The sequence below is a fragment of the Amia ocellicauda genome, chromosome 9 (genome assembly GCF_036373705.1).
Source record: "Amia ocellicauda isolate fAmiCal2 chromosome 9, fAmiCal2.hap1, whole genome shotgun sequence".
Classification (NCBI taxonomy): Eukaryota; Metazoa; Chordata; class Actinopteri; order Amiiformes; family Amiidae; genus Amia; species Amia ocellicauda.
In genome coordinates this window covers 33,463,680-33,483,388 of record NC_089858.1, presented here as the reverse complement: position 1 = coordinate 33,483,388, position 19,709 = coordinate 33,463,680, and the positions used below count along the sequence as shown (strand labels likewise).

The following is a 19,709-nucleotide window of genomic DNA, read 5'->3' as shown; positions in this document are numbered from 1 at the left end:
GAAGGTAGTAAATCGATGGACGGATGAATGAATGGATGGATGGATGGAGAGGTGAAGGAAAGAGAGGATGTGTTAATGGTTTAACGTGTGTGCAAGAAACCCTACCTTCCGTGATTTGTCTCGCAGTGTGTAGCCTCTGTACCACCCTGTGAGGAGAGAGAGAGGGATAGAGAGTGAGAGAGATGGAGGAAGGGGGAGAGAGAGAGAAGTATCAGTGAAATGACAGTCCCTAGCCATCCCTCATCTCTCAGGTGACCCACGGTAGAGCATTGACATCTAAAACTCCTGAGATATGGACTCTGAGACCTTTAAACATTAACATTGAGAAACACAGATATGAACATAGTTGAGGTTGGGGCTATTGACCTCTGACCTCTGACCTCTCACCTTCAAAGGTCTCCAGGATGTGAACAGCATCTCCCACCTGCAGGCTGAGCTCGTGCTCCTCCTTAGCATCATAGTTGTAGATCACTGGAGAGAGAGAGAGCAAGAAGAGGTGAGTGGGTCACTTATGGGAGGAGGGAAAGAGAGATGAAGGAGAGAGAGTACTTGTGAAAGCAGGAATGAGAGGCAAAAAAGAACAGATGAATAGAAAACAGAAATCAGAGGGAAGTCAATGAGATACAGAGACAGAGAAAGAGAAGGGGGGAGAACAGAACGAGGAAGTAAGATAAACAATGGGAAAGAATGTTTTAAATGGACCAGAGATCAGCTAACTTTACTTCAGACATACAACACAGAGTAAAAACACAGCACTGCCCCCGGGTCCTGCATACTTTTCCAACTGAACAGGAAGTATTCACGCCTTGAATGTAGGTAATAATATTGCTTTACACCCCCAGCCCACCCCACCCCCCACCCAGCTTCCCTGCGTTATAGCAGTTTTGTTTCTCAACTGTACTGTGGCCCCCATTCCCAGAACCAGAGTAACCAGCTCTGCACATTGTAAATACAAACTACACTATCACAATAACTCATTACAAATGATTTCCATTGTTCAAATGTCAAACCAACGTTGAAACATTTCAGTAAATACAAGTTCTCTTAGATGATCCCTCGCCACTTCAGCTAGTGTGCAATTTAGCGACCACCCCTTAATCAGTGCATGCTAGTCATCGAGTGTGTACATGTCAATCATTTGACTTGTGAAACTTGATTATTATTTAAGTGTTCTGGTGCTTTCATGCATTTCAATTCCTAAACTTAAGTTAGCAGAGAAGAAAAATAAGTTAGATCTTGTAATACAATGTAATCTACAGGTACAGTTGCCTCCATATATTTGTTTGCTATAAATGAATGACAACATTATTTTCAGACATTCAGTATTGAACTTACTTATTCATTATATATATATGAAATTATTCATATATCCCAAACATTCAAATCCAATTAACTTTGGACTGAAATGTTTTTGCCATATCTAACTTTGTCTCAGTGTTTTACATTTGGATGTATTCATCCAAATTATCAAAACTCACTTTTTGATACAATGAATCCCACTCCACCAGTGTTAGATGCCGACCCTTATTCTTTGTTTGGAACTAAGCAAAGATGTTTTAACACTAACTGTCAGAAATACCAGTGGCTAAAATACAACAAAAACAGCGGAGCAATACTATTGAATAATACGTAGAGGAGTACATAAAAGTACTCAGTACTAAGTACTTACATTTAAAATAACTTGGGATACCCTATAGATTAAATGGTATGAAATACCAACCATTTGTAACAATTGTTATTTGTTTTCCGACTGTGCCCCCCAAAAACATTTAGCTGCATGAGGCCCCTGGTTCCAAAAATACAAAGAAAAAATATGAATGCAAAAACAACATTTATTAATAATAATGTTTGTTTGTTAATGTATGTATTTATTCAATAGCAGGCACTATTAGCCTATTACGAAACTGTACTTTTCATTAGCTCCAGGGTGTCTCTTCGGTGCCTTTAAATGTGAACACACACTTCAAAGCCAGCAGACAATGTTATAAACAGACAATAGAGGGCACAATGACTTCCTGACTCAAAGACGCCTGATTCAAAGGGAAAGAAATGCCTGAATGGCAACTCAAGGTCCCACCCTGGAGGGCCACAGGGCTACTGGCCACTCCCCGTCCCTCCCTCAGCCCCAGATCTTCAACACAAGAGGGCCACGGCTCCCCATGTACTACAATAAACGGGCAGTCATTTTCCTCCCTGTGTAAAACCCCCCCACACGTGTGCTGTGCCGCGCAGTGTTGCTGTGTCATGGTGTGCTACACTATAGGGGCCATAGAGTTTCCAAAGCTGGAAGAAAGATTAACTCATGCGTGAGACAAGCAATTTAAATAGGACTTCTATTTTTTTTTTCTAAAGATCGTTTGCTGGGACCTCGGTGCAGCTGTGGGAAGTGAGTAGGTAAGCTGTAGGTATGTCACAGTTAACACATACATCCTGCCCTTCCTCCTGAGTCAGTCCCCTCCCAGCTGTGGAGAGCCCGGCACTGTACTTCTCCAGTCCTCCCTGTGCTTTACTTTACTTCTCTAAAGGTCTTTTTGTCAGACGCTTCCCTCTGTGTTCTCACAGCTGAGCTGCACCTGAACACCTACAAACTAAGTGACTGCAATCTCTGGGCTTACTGGTTGTCACCTTCATACCCAGATATCCCTCTTCTCCCTCCCTCCATCTCTCTCTCTCTCTCTCTATCTCTCTCTCTCCCACTCCCACTCCCCAAGCATTGTGCACCCCTGTAATGACGAACTCCTTTGCACTTGGACCCCCGAGTGAGCGGTGCCTGCCCCCACTGCACTCAAAGAGCAATGCTGTTTCACTGCTCCTGCCCTAGATGGCATGCACTTCTCTCACACCGTGTTTATTTCAGGAGTGCAGTAACAGCCCCACTCACAGCGTTTGTCAATTAGCAAACTTTCTAGTGGAGCGAAACAAGCGGGCCATCCTTAGCAGTAGGCGAACCCAGACTGAGCGCATGCAGCAGCGGTGTGCGCCCAGGCTGTGCTCCTTCAGAAGTGGGGAGTCGGGGGGGCCCTCTGTGCCCCTGACCACACCAGCCAACTGGTTTTATTCATTTGAATCTTGTATTGGTAGCACAAGTGCAGTGTGGTTTTTACTGAGGTTTTCGAGGTTGAAAATACTTGTTTTCTTAACATAGACTTAAAATTCTGTCGGTGGTTTTCAGTGCAGTTCAGGGGGCGGGTAGACGTTTCTTGTTAGTGGTTTTTATGTACAGAAGATATTTATAGGTTAGTTTTTGTGTGTATCTTATATCTACAATAAAGGTGTTAAAATGTCTCAAAGTTCTCTCTCTCTCACTCGTTCTCTCTCCCCCTCCCTCTCTCTGGCATTGCCTCGTTACCCCGCCATTTAATTAGAGCCAATTGCTGTTTTCTGCACCAAAGGCAATGCTGTAACAGCTCATGTGTTATCGGCTCGGCTCCCTCTGTTTACGGCTGAGAGACTCCTTATGTTTTGCTTTGTTTCATTTTTTTCTTCATTTAGGCAGTCAGGGGAGATAACAATACATCAACACTGGATCCTATATGTTTGTCCCAACAACGGACCTTTACTAACAGCGCTGGCTTCAGCCTGGGCCTTATCCTATGGTCCAGACAACACTGCCCCCAATCTGAGCCTTATAGTCCAGCCCCCCACCACCCCTTTGTGTTTCTCTGGGAATCAGTGACTCCGTCCATGTCCTGGCTCAGCTCTGTGCTGGACTCTGGATCCAAGGGCCGGGGAGGGAGTCAGTGGGAGTGTGCGATGCTTCTTCCCACCCCCTACCCCCAAAACCCTGTCCTCCCCTCCTCCCCTCCTGCTCTCAGTCCCTCAGTGAGGCTGTGGTTCCTGCCTGGACTTGCTGCTCGGTAATCCAGCTGCCAGAGCCTGCAAGCTCAGACTAGCTGCGCTCACCGCTGCTGACGCCCGGCTCCTCGGCGCTGACTGCTGCCCTATTGCTCCTCTTCAAAGAGACGCATAACAGGACACGTTAGCATACTTCTGGGTGGGTTTTTCCGCACACGCACGCACATACCCGCAGGAGCACATGCCAAGCACTGAACACGCACACGTTTCTTGCCCCTCCCTTCACAAGGAGCTGACCTTCTACCTGAAGAAGTCCATCAAAATCCTAAATAATAAGCAGGGGGTTTTGTATGTGTGAGTGTGTTTATTTAATAATTATCATTATCATTATTATTACCAAAGACCCGTGCTTTTAATGTGCTTAAGTGTGCAGTATGGAGTTAATCCCACCTCTGATTAAATAATCTGTGAATTACCTCCTTCAGACAGGCAAGGAAACTCTAGAAGATATGACCAAATAACAAATGGGTTGCTGACAAATTCAAAAAGGAGCAGGATGGCCAACCCACTGAGATTCCTCCAAGCTGGTTCACATGAACCCTGCAGAGAGACAGTTCCCTTCGAGACCTGTGCCGTGCGTGCCGTCATGTCAACCGTGTCAATCTGTGCTCTCTCTCGCTCACTGCAGCCGAGATGGAGGCCCTTGTTATTGAGGGCAGGCCAGGTGGTAATCGGCATGGCAGCCTTTTAAAAAAGCACGACAGCCGCCTGGAATAAAGGCTGCTAAATAATTTCATAACGTTAATTTACTGCTGTCAATTGATTGCTGTATCATTTACTATATAAACAACAAATTACATTAACGAGCGAGAGGGAAAACATCCACTATGGCTCCAGTCTTGTTGCTGTTCTTCACAGGGGACCTTGGAGAGTCTCCAGACAGAGAGAGCCGCAGTCCCTCGGGCAGCGCCAGCTCAGCGTCTGTAGCGGCACGCACATTTTTAGCATGTTTCACATTGCAGCGCTGTTGCACACAGTGTCTGAGCCTCACAAAACAAGTCCTGGAACCAAAAAAGAAAAATATAAACCGCCTTTCTCTGCTGCAGAATGTCTAGGTCACAGAAAACCTCTCAGCTCCTCATCTGCTGTCCTCCCTGCAGCGAATCCCCCTGACAACTCCACCCCCTCTCCCTGTAAACATGCAAAGCCAGAGCAGAGCCAGCTAGTGATAAAAAAAAAATGCACAGGTAGCCATGGGAAGAAAAAAAATCCGCAATCTACCCAACGGCAGGTGATGTGGCATCTAAACAATGACACTAAATCTGAGGAGAAACACACACAACAACAGCGACTATTGTATTATAGCTATAAAGACATGGAGATACTAACATATAGACAAATGTCTGGCAGGGAGAGGGCCCAGCTCGGCCAGTGAAGTGAGTTTCCCTAAGTCTCTTCACACAGACACAGCTGCAGTGGAGATGAAGGCAGAACAGTGTCAACCGCAGCTCACATCAATGCAAAACCACAGCTCAGCACAACTCAAGTTATATTTTTGTCTTTCGTTTCCACACTATACAGATATAGAGGCAGAGGGGAAGTGGGGAGGGTGGGTCTGTCTCCACAAAGGGCTACAATCCAGAGAAGGGGTGCTGAAGTGCCGAGAGTGGAGCCTGGCAGTGCCGCACTAGCAGGGCAACCCAGAGCCAATGTCCTGCTCCAGGCGCCAGTCACCCCCGTTCATCCTGTTCCTGTAGCAGTGCAGGTAGTGCAGCAAATCCACAGCCAACAGAGAAGCTAACAAGACGAGGCCTAACAGATGAACACAAGACAGCTGACTCTCATGCGTGGAATTGATGTGTGGCATTGGGTTCTCTAACTCACTAAATGTCATTATGTATCCCAATATTACAAATAATTATTTCAGGTTCAGATAACGCAGATGGCACAGTGCATCATTGGTGCCATTGTGCTCTCAGGACAGAGCAGCCCAGCAAAACAGAAAGTAACCGGCACTGTTTGGGCCGACTCCGGTGTGGTGAAGCCGGGAGAGAGCGGGGCCCGTGCCTGGACCACTTCCTGGAGCCCCACCTGAGCAATGCGTTCAATGCATGGGAGACGCGCCTGCCTGGGGGTGCGCAATGGGGCCACGCTCCTGCTCGGCTGGTCCTGTGGTCGGTTTCTCAGCACTTGAGCCGCGGTTCTTCAGCATCACAGACTCCACCCCCGCTTCCTCCAGTCGAGGTGTGCATAGACACCAGCAAAGTGCAGTGCTGTCAAACTAGAGTATAAAATAAAAACCAGTCAAAAGCTTTAACCCGCAGCAGTGCTATGCAGCTGGCAGTGGACACAGGCAGGGAGTGGGAGGCAGGCCGGCTCTCAGCCCCCCCACTTCATCTCCCCCAGAGTGCCTCCACAGGGCAGCTCCTCGCACAATGGGGCTCAGTAACGTACCCAAGAGAGGGAAAAGAAAGCAATCTGCAGGCTCTGCAGGGACACAATAGGCTGTTCATGAACGCCCAGCACTCAGCGCAGTCGGTGCCCGGGCTGGCACTCGAGGCACGCAGCGCCCCAGAAAAGGAGCACACAAAAGGCAAGGCGTGCTATAATGCAGGGCGACCCTTTCCCTGCTGCCAACTGAAGCCTGGTGAGCTCCTGCCAGGGGAGGGCCCAAGAGATAGGCCTGGCTGAGGAAGCGGGCCCGTCGCACGTAGTCTCATTTCACTGTGAGGAAGAAGCTCACCTTAAGAAAAATGTTGGCACTGGCATTTTGTTTTTTTATGCCTGTCCAGCCACTACCTCCCCCCCCATACACACACACGGCTCCCTATCTGCTTACACCAGTCAGTTTTCTGCCAGACCAATTTATACATGCATCTCTGTGCTCTGTAGTGCTGTTTGACCCTGAATTCACTGCGATTAGCACAGTGGACATAAACATCAGCGCACAAATAAATACAGGGGAAAAAAAAGGTCTCCCTTCATTCGGATTTCATTTAGTTGAACAAACGCCGTTTCAAAAAAATATGAGGGGGGGGGACTTAGTTAGGGCAGAGGTGTGTCAACAAATCACTGACAACTTCCTGTTATCCAGTCTCTGCAGGGAAAAGACTGTCTGAAGAACAAGTGGGCAAAGTCTCAAACCCCAGCCCAGACCTCTACAGACACCCGCACAGGACCTCACCTCTACCTGCGCTGGGGAAAGACAGGCCACTCCAAAAATTAAAACACAAACAGAGTGCTGACTTTCTTCGTTCTCTTTCACCTCAGACTTGGGAAACTATATATATAAGCAATTAGAGGAGTTATAACAAATACCATTAGCACCTACTCATACAGGTGACACAGCCTCCACCTGATAACAAAATTACAGGCCTTCAAAATTCCTGGCCGTGACACATCCACCCAAGCGCTGCACAGAGGGAGGCCAGGCGAGGCAGGGCCGGGCAGGGACAGGAAGGCCCGGGACAGCAGCTCTCCGGGGCAAGTATGTGCTGCACACAGACGAGACATCACCTCACACCCAGAAATCCCTGCAGGAGAGGAGAGAGTGCCAGGACAGGCCGGCCTCCTTTCTGTGCTTTTATCTGCAGTCATAAGGGATACTGCACTGGCACAGGGGCGGGTGTGGACAGGACCTCTGTCCCACATTACAGATACCATTTCCCAAACAAGGACAGAACAAGAGCTCCCTCAACCACAGGGCTGTGTTAGATGTGTTATGTTTGGATGCTTTGGGTCACATAATAAATAACCCTATACATTCAGTTTCAATATCTGCAATCTGTCGTGGTTTAATTTAGGGGATTGAGGAAGCGAGGGGAGGTGCCGGGTGAGGGAGCTGCGGTTTCTGTGTGGTTTTCCTCCTGTAACTGGAAACAGTGTTTATACTTCATTAGAAACTGGCGAGTGAGAAAAAGTGGAACAGAAGCCCAGAATCTCACTGAAAGGCTCAATCGCAACTAACACCGACAGTACAACACTTTCTGCATCTGTCTTTTCCTCCCAGGTTCCTCTATTTGTGTGCTAAAGGAATGCTAATTGAAGAACTGCTCAATCAATTATGAATCACTTAATAGCTTGTTAATTGTGATAGAGTTCATTTCAGTCATGTCTCCAATCTGTGGCCTGGAGAGAGATGTTTCTCGCAACTCTAAATAAGATCCCCTTTATTGGTAGCAGTACTAGTAGTTATTGTTAGAATGAATACCTAGAAATGCAGAAGGTATTTAATATTTTCCTCCCTAAAAAGACCTTATAAACACATGCACAGCTGTCAGACACACAACACCTGGGGCACTGAATCAATGAACATGTCCAGGTGTCCCCAAATTCCGACATCTACAACAGCAGCTGGCGGGGCCTTGTCCACTCATAGCCGGCGAGGGGCGCACAGTTAGCGGGGGGAGTCTTCAGTTAGTCCAGTCACAGCACAAACCCAGGTGTTGGGGGGGGGGGCTCTCGTTATAATACAGAGGCTAACGTATCCTAGAGGTGAGTCGGAAGTTGTCATTAACCAGTAGTGTTTGGATTTGTTTGACGCAGATTATGCTTATCGGTGTCCAAGTCTTCCTAAACAAACGTCGTTATCTAGTTGAACCTAAACTTTTCTCTCTCCGCATTATTGCATGCGTACGCGCTTTAAAATCCGCACCGAGGGCGTTAGATAACCCTGAGCCTTTCCTCTCCCCTGGACCGGCCTTGACCCGGTCCGGCAGTGTCCACCTCCTCCTACAGCCACACTGCGGCCCAGCTGTGCGCTTATTTGCATCGGAATCCCATGCAAATCCTCCGCAATCACGCAGCCCTGCAAACTCTGCGCAATCCTGCCTCCGGGCTGCACGTCAGAAACCTCGACAGGTCGCGCAAACTTTAAACTTTAACCCACTTCTATTATGATCACTACAATGACGGACTTTTAGTTCACTTTGTTGCATATTGCAATGTAACCAAACTGCTCGATGTTGCAACATCTTTAAACCACTTGTTCTGGCTTCGCACTCGACTCGTGACTTTGTTTCCTTTCGGCAGCCCGGTGTTGATACCTGAACGATTGGGTTTGTTAGCAAAGCCTCCACCCAATGAAAGATACGTAAATAAACGGCGGATTAGCAGGAGGCTTGAGCTGAAACCGAGATTGAGGTGTGCCCGCCTGGCAGTCACTTCATATCCTTATCAAAGTGCGCCAATGGCTCCGTGCATGGGTATACCTGTGCCAGGGAAGACGCACGGCGGTGCCCGGCGACTCTCACCGGGCTGTGATTTGGGAAGGGCGGGGCGGGGGGGTATTTACGCTGGGTGGGAGAAAATGTAAAAAGAGAAACCAGTGGGTTCCCCCACTTCCACGGGCTTACCCCCTGCCAGCCTAGAAAACAAACCCACGAAAGTGCTCAACACTCCACTCTGCGTGCCAGTTGTCCCCTGTGGCACCGACCTGGCATTCAAACCCTAAACCCAGCTGAAGCACTTTAACCGTCACAGGCAGGGGCACAGGTACTGCGCGCAGTTTCCACCCGAGATCCACCGTTTCAGATCTTTACACACGCACACGCACACGCACACGCACCGGGAGAGGGGCTGAGAGAAGGGCGACTCAATGAAAAACAACCGCGGTACTCACCCACGCCGTACTTCTCCTTCTTCGTGGGTATCCAGCGAGTCATTTTAGGGAAAACGCGGGATTACGGGTAATAAATAAATAAATACATGAACAAACTCCGGGCGGAGGGCATAACTTTCTCGTCCGGGACACTACAGTTCCGCCATGATGACTGACTGCGGGGGGAGGGGAGGGGAGGGCTGTGCGCAGGGCGCAGGAGCGACTCCGCCAGGCTTGTGGCAGGAATATAACGCCCGCAGCTACAGTGCAGTACCGGGCAGAGCGGCGCAGTGGGCAGCATTGGGGTTCAATATCATGCCTGGAGCAGCTGCACTGCAGTACCGTCCCGTACAGAGCAGCATGGGGCACAGGCGTTACCCTATAACGACTGGAGTTACTGTGACCGTCCCGTACGGAGCTGCATGGTGGGGGTCGGACGGGACACAGCAGTTATAGCTGAGACTGTCCCGTTTCCCACAGACTCGCAGGACGGGGTGGGGGGTTAGACCGCGACCCCCTCCCTTCTCTCTCTCTCTCTCTCTCTCAAGCTGCGTGTACTTCTCTTTTTGTAAAGCGGCAGCATACAAATAAACATAAATACAGAACTATGTTGCATATATACCGTACTTCTGTATTTATGTTTATACAATAGATAAACAAATCCCACAGTATGCATATATATAAATGTGTGTATGTTTATAGGCCTATGTGATTGTTTTAAGCCCATCTCCATGTATGTATGGGTGGTTGGGGGGGTAGGTTCCAGGTTGTATAATCCACTAATAATTATAGAATATGGAGACAATGTATTTAAATGCTTGTTCCTGTTATATTTGTAACTGTTATAACTGAAGTTTGTACAGCCAGTGGACTTTGTATCTTTTTATGGTGTCATCTATGTCTTTATTGTGTGTTTTACAAACTGTGTCTGGGAAGTGTCGTCTACATCAAATGTTTTTTTGCAAGTGCATGTACTTTTTAATTGGAATAAAGAATATCAATGCCAGTGTGATTCATTCTTCCCATAATTATGTGTCGACCACAGTGGTGTCTGAAACGCACACACACACACACACACACACACACACACACACACAGCAAGGATAGAGCCACGCAGATCCATCAGTCACTGACATCTCAAACCTGCAGCACATGGATGTTAGAAATGAAACGTGGTTGCTACTTCTGTCCTGTAGCTGTAAAGTCAGATTTTATGCATTTAATTTTTTGTTTTCGTATGGCTGTAACTTTTTACTTGTGTCCTTGATTTGACCAGTTATATTTGTGTGTACTTGTTTGAGTTTTCAAGGTTGTAACATGGAAGTCTTCTGTATTTGTACTTGACTGTTTATAGATGTTTATAGTATGTTTTTACGTTCTCCCAACAGGTATGAGACGGAGCTCGGCAGGACAGCGTGGCCTCTTTTAAGCTTTGACCATTATGGAAATAGCCCTTGACAACATGCAGCCGCAGTTAGGGTCTCTGATCAGAGTACTGCTGTGCGACGGACACTCAGTCTCAACTGGGGAGACCCCTGCTCCCCCGACCTCACACTGGCTCTTCTGGTTCCCTCCACAACAAAGCTGTTAATCAACTCATCTGTTAAACACGTCAACGAGTTGTATCAACTGACCAACATACCCACTGCTTCCTGGTCTCTAATCATGAAGGGTCTGAAGACAATGCCATCCATCATGCCTATAGATTTATTTAGAAGCTATGATGAAGATCATGAAGTTGATTTACTTTCATTTTACATTAAACAGCAGCCCCTGAATTTCGGGATAAGCTGTAGTTTCCAGGGGACAAGGCCGATGGGCCCGGGCACACTCTCCTGTAATCGGATTGCGTTGGTTTTATGTGCTGCAGTGTGATGGATGCGGAAGGAAAAGCGGGCCAGACGTGTGTGGACCAGCAGGGACAGGTTGTAGGAGATGCACAGAGTCTGTAACTGCAGGGCAAAACTTGCTCTGTAAGCATCTCCCTTCCTATAAACCAGCTGATTTCATAGAACTTCCATTAGGAAAAGCAGTACAGCGTCACTGGTCACCTCCCTTTCCTCTTGACAGACCAGAGCCCTTCACATTCATATTTTTTGCAAAGTTGTGAAATGGCTGTCCTCTCCTCCGAAGCAGGGCCCTTGTCGGCCCCCTGCCTCCGGCACGCCGTGCTACAGTGTGTGGCTCTGGGAAATGCAATCTGGAGTGACGTCGCACTGCAATGTGTGGCCCTGGGGAACAGCAATCTGGAGCGAGCGGGGAAGGAAATCTCAGCCGCCTCCCTTTGGTGAGTCACTATCGCCAGGGGGAACCAGTTTCCCAAATCCCGCTCTACCTTTGCCCATGAGACAGAGGGAGGGAAGAAGAAAGAAACAGAAAGGAAGATCACAGTTGCATTTCTAACAACTTTAAAAACATAGAAACATCCTGCACTATATTGTCACCCACAGCATGCCCCTGTCCCCTACCACATGCACCTGTTCATTACAACACGCCCCTGTCCTATTCCACATGCCCCTGTCACCTACGACACGCCCTGTGTCATTTTATTGACTGAATGACTGAAACACCTACAGACTGTAAACTACATACAGTACCATTACTAAACTACACCCTGTAATAGTTTGGCTTCTGAGGTTACACAGCAGCACAGACATTAAGCTACCTGTGATTATAATACTGCTGCACTGTCACACACAGCCTCTGCCACACACAGTCACACACTGCCTCTGCCACACAGCCTCTGCCACACACAGTCACACACTGCCTCTGCCACACAGCCTCTGCCACACACAGTCACACACTGCCTCTGCCACACAGCCTCTGTCACACACAGTCACACACTGCCTCTGTCACCTACATTACTATTCCAGACCTGAAATACTTCTTTATAATAAGTCTATAAATATGTCTTTACTGTTATCAGGGGTTAAGAATTATCTATGATTCATCCTGGTCTGTTGATGTATATCTTCTATATCCTGTAGCGCATGCTGCCATTACTCTAATATTTGCCCCAGAAGACATTTTGATCACATTTGATTCCTTTTGCTGCCTTATGACATTTCTTGGTCATGTATGACACTATTTAAGGCAGAATGGCATTTTCTCCAGTAAGACATTATTTTCGTCACATGTGAAATTACTTGTTCCCCTATGATACTACCTTGTACCAGGTAGTAATTACTCTTGGGGGTATTTCAATATTTACGATCAGTTATAGCCTAATTGTTTTGATTATATATATATATATAACTTTTTTTTTTTAAAACAGCCAGCGTTTTTAATTAGTTTTGTTTACTATTGTTATGATATTTAATGGATGCTGCTCGGGTGATGACTTCATATTAACAGCGGAACTGCTCTTCTGGGGTCAGGGTTATGCCTGTGTCCGCACCATTTGTTTTATTTCACGTTTAGGACCAGTTGCTGAAAACAGACGTGGGTGGGAGACGCCTCTGCAGTTCAGACCCGCCGTGGTTAAAGACCACCCGCAGCCGCGTGTCTATTGTGAGGTCGTTCACAATCGTTACATGTTAATTCCGTGTCCACAATGGATTCAGTCTGCTGCGTTTCTTATCAGTCAAGCGTTTCAAATGATGCCTCCAAGGGGAACGAGTAGCTCACTGAGGTCCTCTTGTGCACAATCCGTGTTACTACACCTAGATGAACGCCAATGTACACAAATGACAGCTACACAGAAGCTACTAAACTTTCACAAAAGGCACATGGAAAATTAAGTATCATGGATTTTGGCTTTGAAAGCTTTGCAGGGCCTAAGAACAACCCCAGCCCACAGCATCACCAAGCTTTGAAGCTAAGCCTTACCTTCAGCTCGGACCCTCTACTGAACCAAGCGAAAACCAAGCGAGAGCTAAGTGGGAGTCTAAATTTCCAGGGAACTCTTCAACTGAACCTTCACACAACCCCGGGCCTCATTATAAATGCTTAGCCATCTGTCCCAGAATCAATTATTTTTCAGTTTAATTTCATTACACGGCTGAAGAAACTATCTTGGGGGGGGTGGGGGGTTGCACCTGTTGAACGTTTCCACTCCTGTTGAATGTGTCCGCAGCAGCCGTTTCCAAGCGTTGCTGCAGGTGCTGTAACCATCTCTACCATCGATTAACTCCACAAAAATTGGAGTTCTGCTGGCTGGCTTGCCTGTCATTATCTTTTATTATTCTTTTCTTTCAGTATTGTTTTTCTACTTCGCGTCAAGCTCTGGTTAGCAGGACCCCCACAGCCCACCACAGATGAAATTACTGCAGAGTGCCAGAGCTTTCAGCTGGACACAATCCTTCTCATTAGGCACACAGCCCTCCCCTCCTCCCTGTCACAGCCCAGATATTGGGCAACAAGACCACCTTTCATTATGACAAAAATAATATACATATGTGAGACGCAGCTTGTTTGTCAGAAGGAAGGATTACAATTATCCTGTGGGGTCGATTTTCCTCGTTCGCTCTGCTGACCTGCATTTCCACGGCAGACACAGGTGTGCTACCGGGCTGACAGTGCCAGAATGGCAGGATTTAAAGCTCAGCCTCGCTCAGCCTCGCACAGCCTCCCAGATTCCACTCTGGGCACTGAGAGTTGTGTCCACAGAGAGAGAGAGAGATAGACAGACGGACACACAGGCAGAAACCCAGCCGGAGAGATGCAGGCTGGTCTTTCTTTGCTGTCTGCCCTGGCTGTCATCTGTACCTTGTGCAGCAGAGGGCATTGTGTGGTGGGCAGACACAGCACTGCCTCCTCTCAGACCGTCAGCTTGGTAAGCAGTAGTGCCCCCTCCTCAGGCTCAGCTGATCGGTGCACAGCTGTGGCCCTGAGTTACGGAAGTGTTCATTAATGTAAATATCGTTTTGTCATCCCTATGGTTCCCGGGGGCAGAGTGAGTAAAAGTGGAAGGGGAGAGACGGAGACAGCAGCATTCTTGGTTAAACCCAAGACTGAAGGCTCACAGCTCTGCTTTGCTGCTGTTTTCACATTCTCCCCCTGGTTTCTTTTCTCCCTCTCCCCCCACTCTCCCTGGACCCTAAACAGGCAGGTCAGCGTACAGAGGGCAGCCAAGGGGGGAGAACCACGGAGCACCAGCCCTCCCCAGCGAGAGAGCCGCCCCCCACGAGCCCGGTTTCGAGGCGGGGACTGACGTCAACCATCTCGCGGTTACGACTCAGACCGAGAGAGTCCCCTCCCACCTCTGGAGCACGGCCCTCTGCACTGCCTGCTGAGTGGCAGACCTTCCCCAGTGATGCCCCTTCCAGCCCTACCCTCACTCAAAACTCCTTCAGAGACCTTCAGCTGCCCACGAATTCCCTGGCAGTTTGTGACATCCCTACTGCTCCCCCTGCCCCTGCCCCTCTCTCTCCACCTGTCTCCATCCCCACACCCCACCCCCTAGACTTTCTTTTCCAGCGGCCCACAGTAGGGCGCAGTGGGACGGGCGGCCCTCCACGGCGCTACAAACGCACACAGGGTGAGGAGGGTTCCCGGGGCCCCATACCAGGGCTGGGGTTTGCCCGGCATACCCTACGGTGGCAGCTGCTGCAGGAGGGGCAGAGTCTGCGTCTGTCCACGTGGGCACAGCGGCGGGTCCTCCGACTGGCTTTCCGGCACTGGAGCGAGGCGTCACCGGTGTCGTTCATGGAGGACCAGGACTCCCCAGGATCAGAGGTCGATATCCGTGTGGGGTTTGGCACAGGTGAGCGGCGCCGGGAACAGGAGCCCCAAGGTACCTCAGCTTGGGCCGTGTCAGACTTCACAACATGCTTCCTCTTCTTCTCTTCCTCTCTTCCTTTCTCTCTTTCTCCCTCTCTCTCCCTCTGTCTGTCTCTCTCTCAGGGCGGCACCTGGGCTGCCCATGGCCATTCGATGGCCCAGGGGAGGAACTGGCCCATACACTGCAGCCCGGGGAAATCCACCTGGACGACGACGAGCCTTTCAGCACCCCCCCCTCAGAGCAGGGGCCCAGCCTGCTGCAGGTAACCCTCTCCAGCTTAGTCTTCTTCTGAAAGGCCTCCCTGATCCCGAGCCACAGTACAGCGGCTATACCAGCTCAAATTGGTTCTAATCAGAAGTGGTGTAAACAATCATCCACACAGACAAGAGGAACACCAATGGGGATTATTGTTCTAGATTGATCTGTCTCCATCTCACAGCAGCTAATATTCCCTTCCATACATCATCAGTCATCAGTTCTGCGTGTTGTGTGCCGCAGGTAGCTGTCCACGAGATCGGACACGTGCTGGGACTGGCGCACCTGCCCTATCCCGATTCTGTGATGCATCCCCTCTACCTGACCACTGGGGGCACTGTGGAGCTGAGCTGGCAGGACAGGAGGGCAGTGCAGGAGTTGTATGGTGAGCAACACCCTGTGGGGTCTTAGGAGCACCAGTAATGACAATACTCTTTAAGTCTCACTTTTGTCCATTTGTTTTCATATCTCTTGTCTCTCTGGCCAATTTTAGCATTCTGGTCATTGATTTTGAATTACTTAGTTGAAATACACAGAGATGCCTGTCTTGAGAACTAGATTTGGAGCTGTTTCCCTAGATCTTTCTCTCCTTCCCTCTTCCCTTCCTCCCTCTGAATCCATATTCTTTCCTTCCCTCTTTCCTCTTTTATATCTTTCTCTCCAACTTTCTCCACTCTCTTACACCACCCTTCCCATCCATGTCTCTCTCTCTCAGGGCAGTGTGAGGGACCCTTTGACGTGGTGTTTGACTGGGTGCGGAGGGAGGGCAGCCAGCAGGGGGCGCCAGTGCTGTGGTTCAACACCTTCTTCCTGCGGGGGGGGCAGTACTGGCTGTACGAGAACCGCAAGGGACGCCCTCGCTATGGCGACCCCCGCGCTCTGAGCACAGCATGGGGGGGGCTGGCAGGGGGGGCCATCAATGCCGTTGTACAAGTCTGGACCCTCGATTCTGACACCATGTTCTTCTTCAAAGGTACATTCTGCACCACTGCTCTTCAAATCTGTTTTATTGAGGACCTCTGCCAATCAGGTTTAGAGGGGTAATAGAGATTTGTTAGTAATGTACAGTATAGGATTTTAATGATATTGTATTGTATAATATAGCGCCACCTAGTGTGGTTTAGCATTTTATTGTATGGTTCTGTATAATATCAGTACAGTAGTCAATTGAGCTGTACAGTATTGTACGTCAGAGTTAACACTGTAATTTGATCCCTTGCCAGGCACCCAGTACTGGTGCTATGACAGCATGGCAGACGGAGCGTTCACCCAGGATCCCGAGGGGCAGTCGTACCCTCGCCTGATTTCAGAGGGCTTCCCTGGCATCTCCGGCCCCCTGGACACCGCTGTCTTCCTCCGGCACCTGGGCTGCATCTACTTCTTCAAGGGCCAAGAGGTCAGCAAAGTTAAAGTTACAGCTAAACCCTCTCTGACTCATAAGGGCTGGTTCTTATTCCCAGGTCCAATATATTGATAAAGCATCTGAATTCCTCATGACACCTTCTCCTTCTGCTCCTCCATCCTTGTCATCTCCTTCCCCTTCTCTTTTTCCTTCTGCACTTCCTGCTCCTCCCACAATTACCATCTAAGAACAGCCGTGCTTTGCAGCGAACGTAGATTTAAATATTAAATAATTAATTAAACCGACATAATTGCCCACCATCGATGCAGTGAAGCCCTCTCAATGTGCCATTGAGTGCCCATAACAGGAGCCGGGCTTTTACTATCTGATCCACAGCCTCGTTTGGGTGAAGGAAGAAAGAGAGGAAACTTAGTCTGCCCTGTGCTGATGAGAAAGCCAGCAGGGGCGAGTCAATTGCAGCAGCAGGACAACAAACACAGCCAGTGTGACCACAGGCTTTTAAAATCCTCTGCTGGCTTTGTGTGTGTAATCACTGTTGAGAGCTGCAGGGGGCGGCAATTACATACACATCTAACATCGCTCTGCAAGCGCCCTCCACACTCCCATTCCCCCACACACAAACACAGGCCTCCCACTGCGTCAATACCACCACTGAACAAAGCAGTGCTTGTCTTCGGACCTCGGAAAATGTTTTTTGACAAAACCGCCTCGTTGACTGCGTGATTAATTAAAGCCCTCCATAAACCAGACCCTTAATTATGGAACTGTGTGAATCAGCTGCTGGTTTGTCAGTGTCCAGCAGAGTGTAATGAACTGGGGCATCGGGCTGTGTTACAGGTGCTGGCGTTCAGTGTGTCCAGTCAACAGATTGTGCAGGGCTTCCCCAAGAGACTGGAGGAGGTGTTCCCTGCCTCTGTCGAACAAGATCATCCCACAGGTACGCACTCTCACCCTGCGCACTCTCCTTCATGATCATCCCATCTCCTCTCTCCTGGACACACACACGGTGGGGACTGGGTGTTTAGTGCTGGTACCCAATTGTGAGTGAATAGGCACAGACCAGCATAAACAGATGACATTTCCAATATGTGCAGTTTTCCAGGTTGTGAATCCAAGTGAAAATGTTGTTTTTAGAAAGATAACACTAATTACTGATTTTGTTATGGTAATATTTATAAGAATATATATGCAATACTTACTGTTCGTCTTGTGTACATGTTGATTTTGTTGTTTGTGTTTGAACATTAACCGTACGTCTGCATTTTCCCTGCTGAATCGAATCTCAGTTGCACTTTTTCTAGCATTTTGAGTACATTGGGAGTAAACTGTAAGCAGTGTTTGTGGAATACACAAGTCTCTCTGTTGGCATTGTAGGGTACCTGGACGCTGCCTACTACTCCCACTTCCACCGCGCTCTGTTCCTGTTCAAAGGGCTGCACTACTGGGAAGTGGCCAGAGGGGGCGACCCCGAGTACTCCGTATCCCACAATGCCCTGCTGCCCCGGAGGAGGGTGGCGGAACAGTGGTTTGACCTGTGCGATGTCCACCCCAGCCAGCTGGACGACACATAAGGAAGTAAGATCCTTTGTTGTTGTTTGTTTGCTTATTGTTTTTTTTATGTTTTCTTTAAACGCTCCTTGACGACCAGACAACTCTGCAGGAGGAGTGCTTTCTAATTGGGGTCCCGATGAGTCCTTTTATAGTGTTCTGCCATGGGCTGAATCCGAGGTCATCCGCGAGTTTTGAAAGGAGATTGGGGAGGAAATAGTGACCTATATGCACTGAACCACACACAGCGCTACTTTTAAATAGTAGTAGTGGTTTGAGATGAAGCGTCACATTGTTATCGACTTTTGGAGGCAGAGACAGCGGTGTTGATGGCGGTCTATTTCCAGCTGTGGGGAGATTCATTTATTGACCCCCCCCCCTCGACTTTCGGTCCCTCTGGGCAGATCTGTTTTCTCAGCGCGATGTTCAGTCTGCTCAGCCTTCACTGGACATAATTTTTTCTGCCTATTTACTGTAAAATAATCTGTGTATCAGTGTCCAGAAAGAGTCCTGTTTCCACCCCCACAACAGCATAGCACAGCGACCTTGACACGACTGTGAGACAGAAGGTGACTGCCATGTTTGATGTAGATGCTTGCTGTCGGGTTCCACTCTCAAAGCAAAAGAAAAATCTGTTTTCTTAGTTACTCTTACTGTATTGTTTCTTGAAACGGTTACATTTTTTTGACTACTGATATATAAGCCTGATTCATACATAAATCAAAAGATGCCTTCTGATGGTAGGAAACTATTATTGAGCAACTAAGCAAGGAAGAGAGGTGGTGATCAAGGTAAAGGGGATGAAGGAGCTCAGATTTGATCTCCCCTAGGTCACTAGTCTGTCCTCTACCACTAGGTGGCAGGATGCTGTAACAGGTAACAGGCCTCAGGGCCGGAGCACTGCAGTGGCAGCTAGTTCATGATCGTTGGCACGGCTTCTGCAGAGTCAAGAGCCCGACACCAGAGCGCTCAATCTTGTCATGAAAGAATTACAGCTCTCCTCCTCTGATCCACTGATGCCAGGCAGACTGGGCTGTTAGATTTATCCATAGATTTATTTACTGTGCGTTTCTATTCTCTCTCCCTGATGATACATCTCTGGAGCACTTTGCTCTCTGCTGGCCAGGCGATTAATTAGATGTTATGTTAACGAAGCTACTATGAGCGGCTTTTCCTACTCATTTATTTGGCTGACTCACTCTTATCCACAGAGAAGTACAGACGTGCCGCTCCGTGCAGCTGGGATGTGTACCGAGGCATTCTGGGTAGTGTCTGTGCTGAGGTGGATGGCAGCCGTGTCTCACCCAGGATTTAAACCCACAGCCCTCTGGTTGGCAGTGCAGAGCAAATAGTGAACTATTTCTACTTGTTTGCTGAAAATCTGATTCGGCCCCTGAGAGAGAACTGCACAGACTCAATTTGTTTGG

The 19,709-nt window shown here is 48.5% G+C and overlaps 2 protein-coding genes across 2 annotated transcripts in view; one reads left to right on the top strand and one right to left on the bottom strand.

Moving 5' to 3' along the window:
- Positions 1–9,570, bottom strand: part of dock5 (dedicator of cytokinesis 5) — a 37,377-nt gene extending 27,807 nt beyond the window's left edge. The window contains exons 1-3 of the mRNA XM_066714197.1: positions 9,416–9,570; positions 388–471; positions 106–146 (exon numbers count right to left, since the gene is read on the bottom strand). Of these exons, the coding sequence (XP_066570294.1) occupies positions 106–146; positions 388–471; positions 9,416–9,458 (168 nt within the window). The 5' untranslated portion in view covers positions 9,459–9,570. The remainder of the gene's footprint in view (positions 1–105; positions 147–387; positions 472–9,415) is intronic.
- A 4,700-nt stretch (positions 9,571–14,270) lies between these two features.
- Positions 14,271–18,305, top strand: LOC136758324 (matrix metalloproteinase-21-like). Its single transcript, XM_066712573.1, has 8 exons — positions 14,271–14,288; positions 14,441–15,098; positions 15,239–15,378; positions 15,615–15,756; positions 16,087–16,344; positions 16,595–16,767; positions 17,572–17,671; positions 18,109–18,305. The coding sequence occupies exons 1-8, from the start codon at positions 14,271–14,273 to the stop codon at positions 18,303–18,305; spliced, it is 1,686 nt and encodes a 561-aa protein (XP_066568670.1).
- The last annotated feature ends 1,404 nt before the right edge of the window (positions 18,306–19,709 follow it).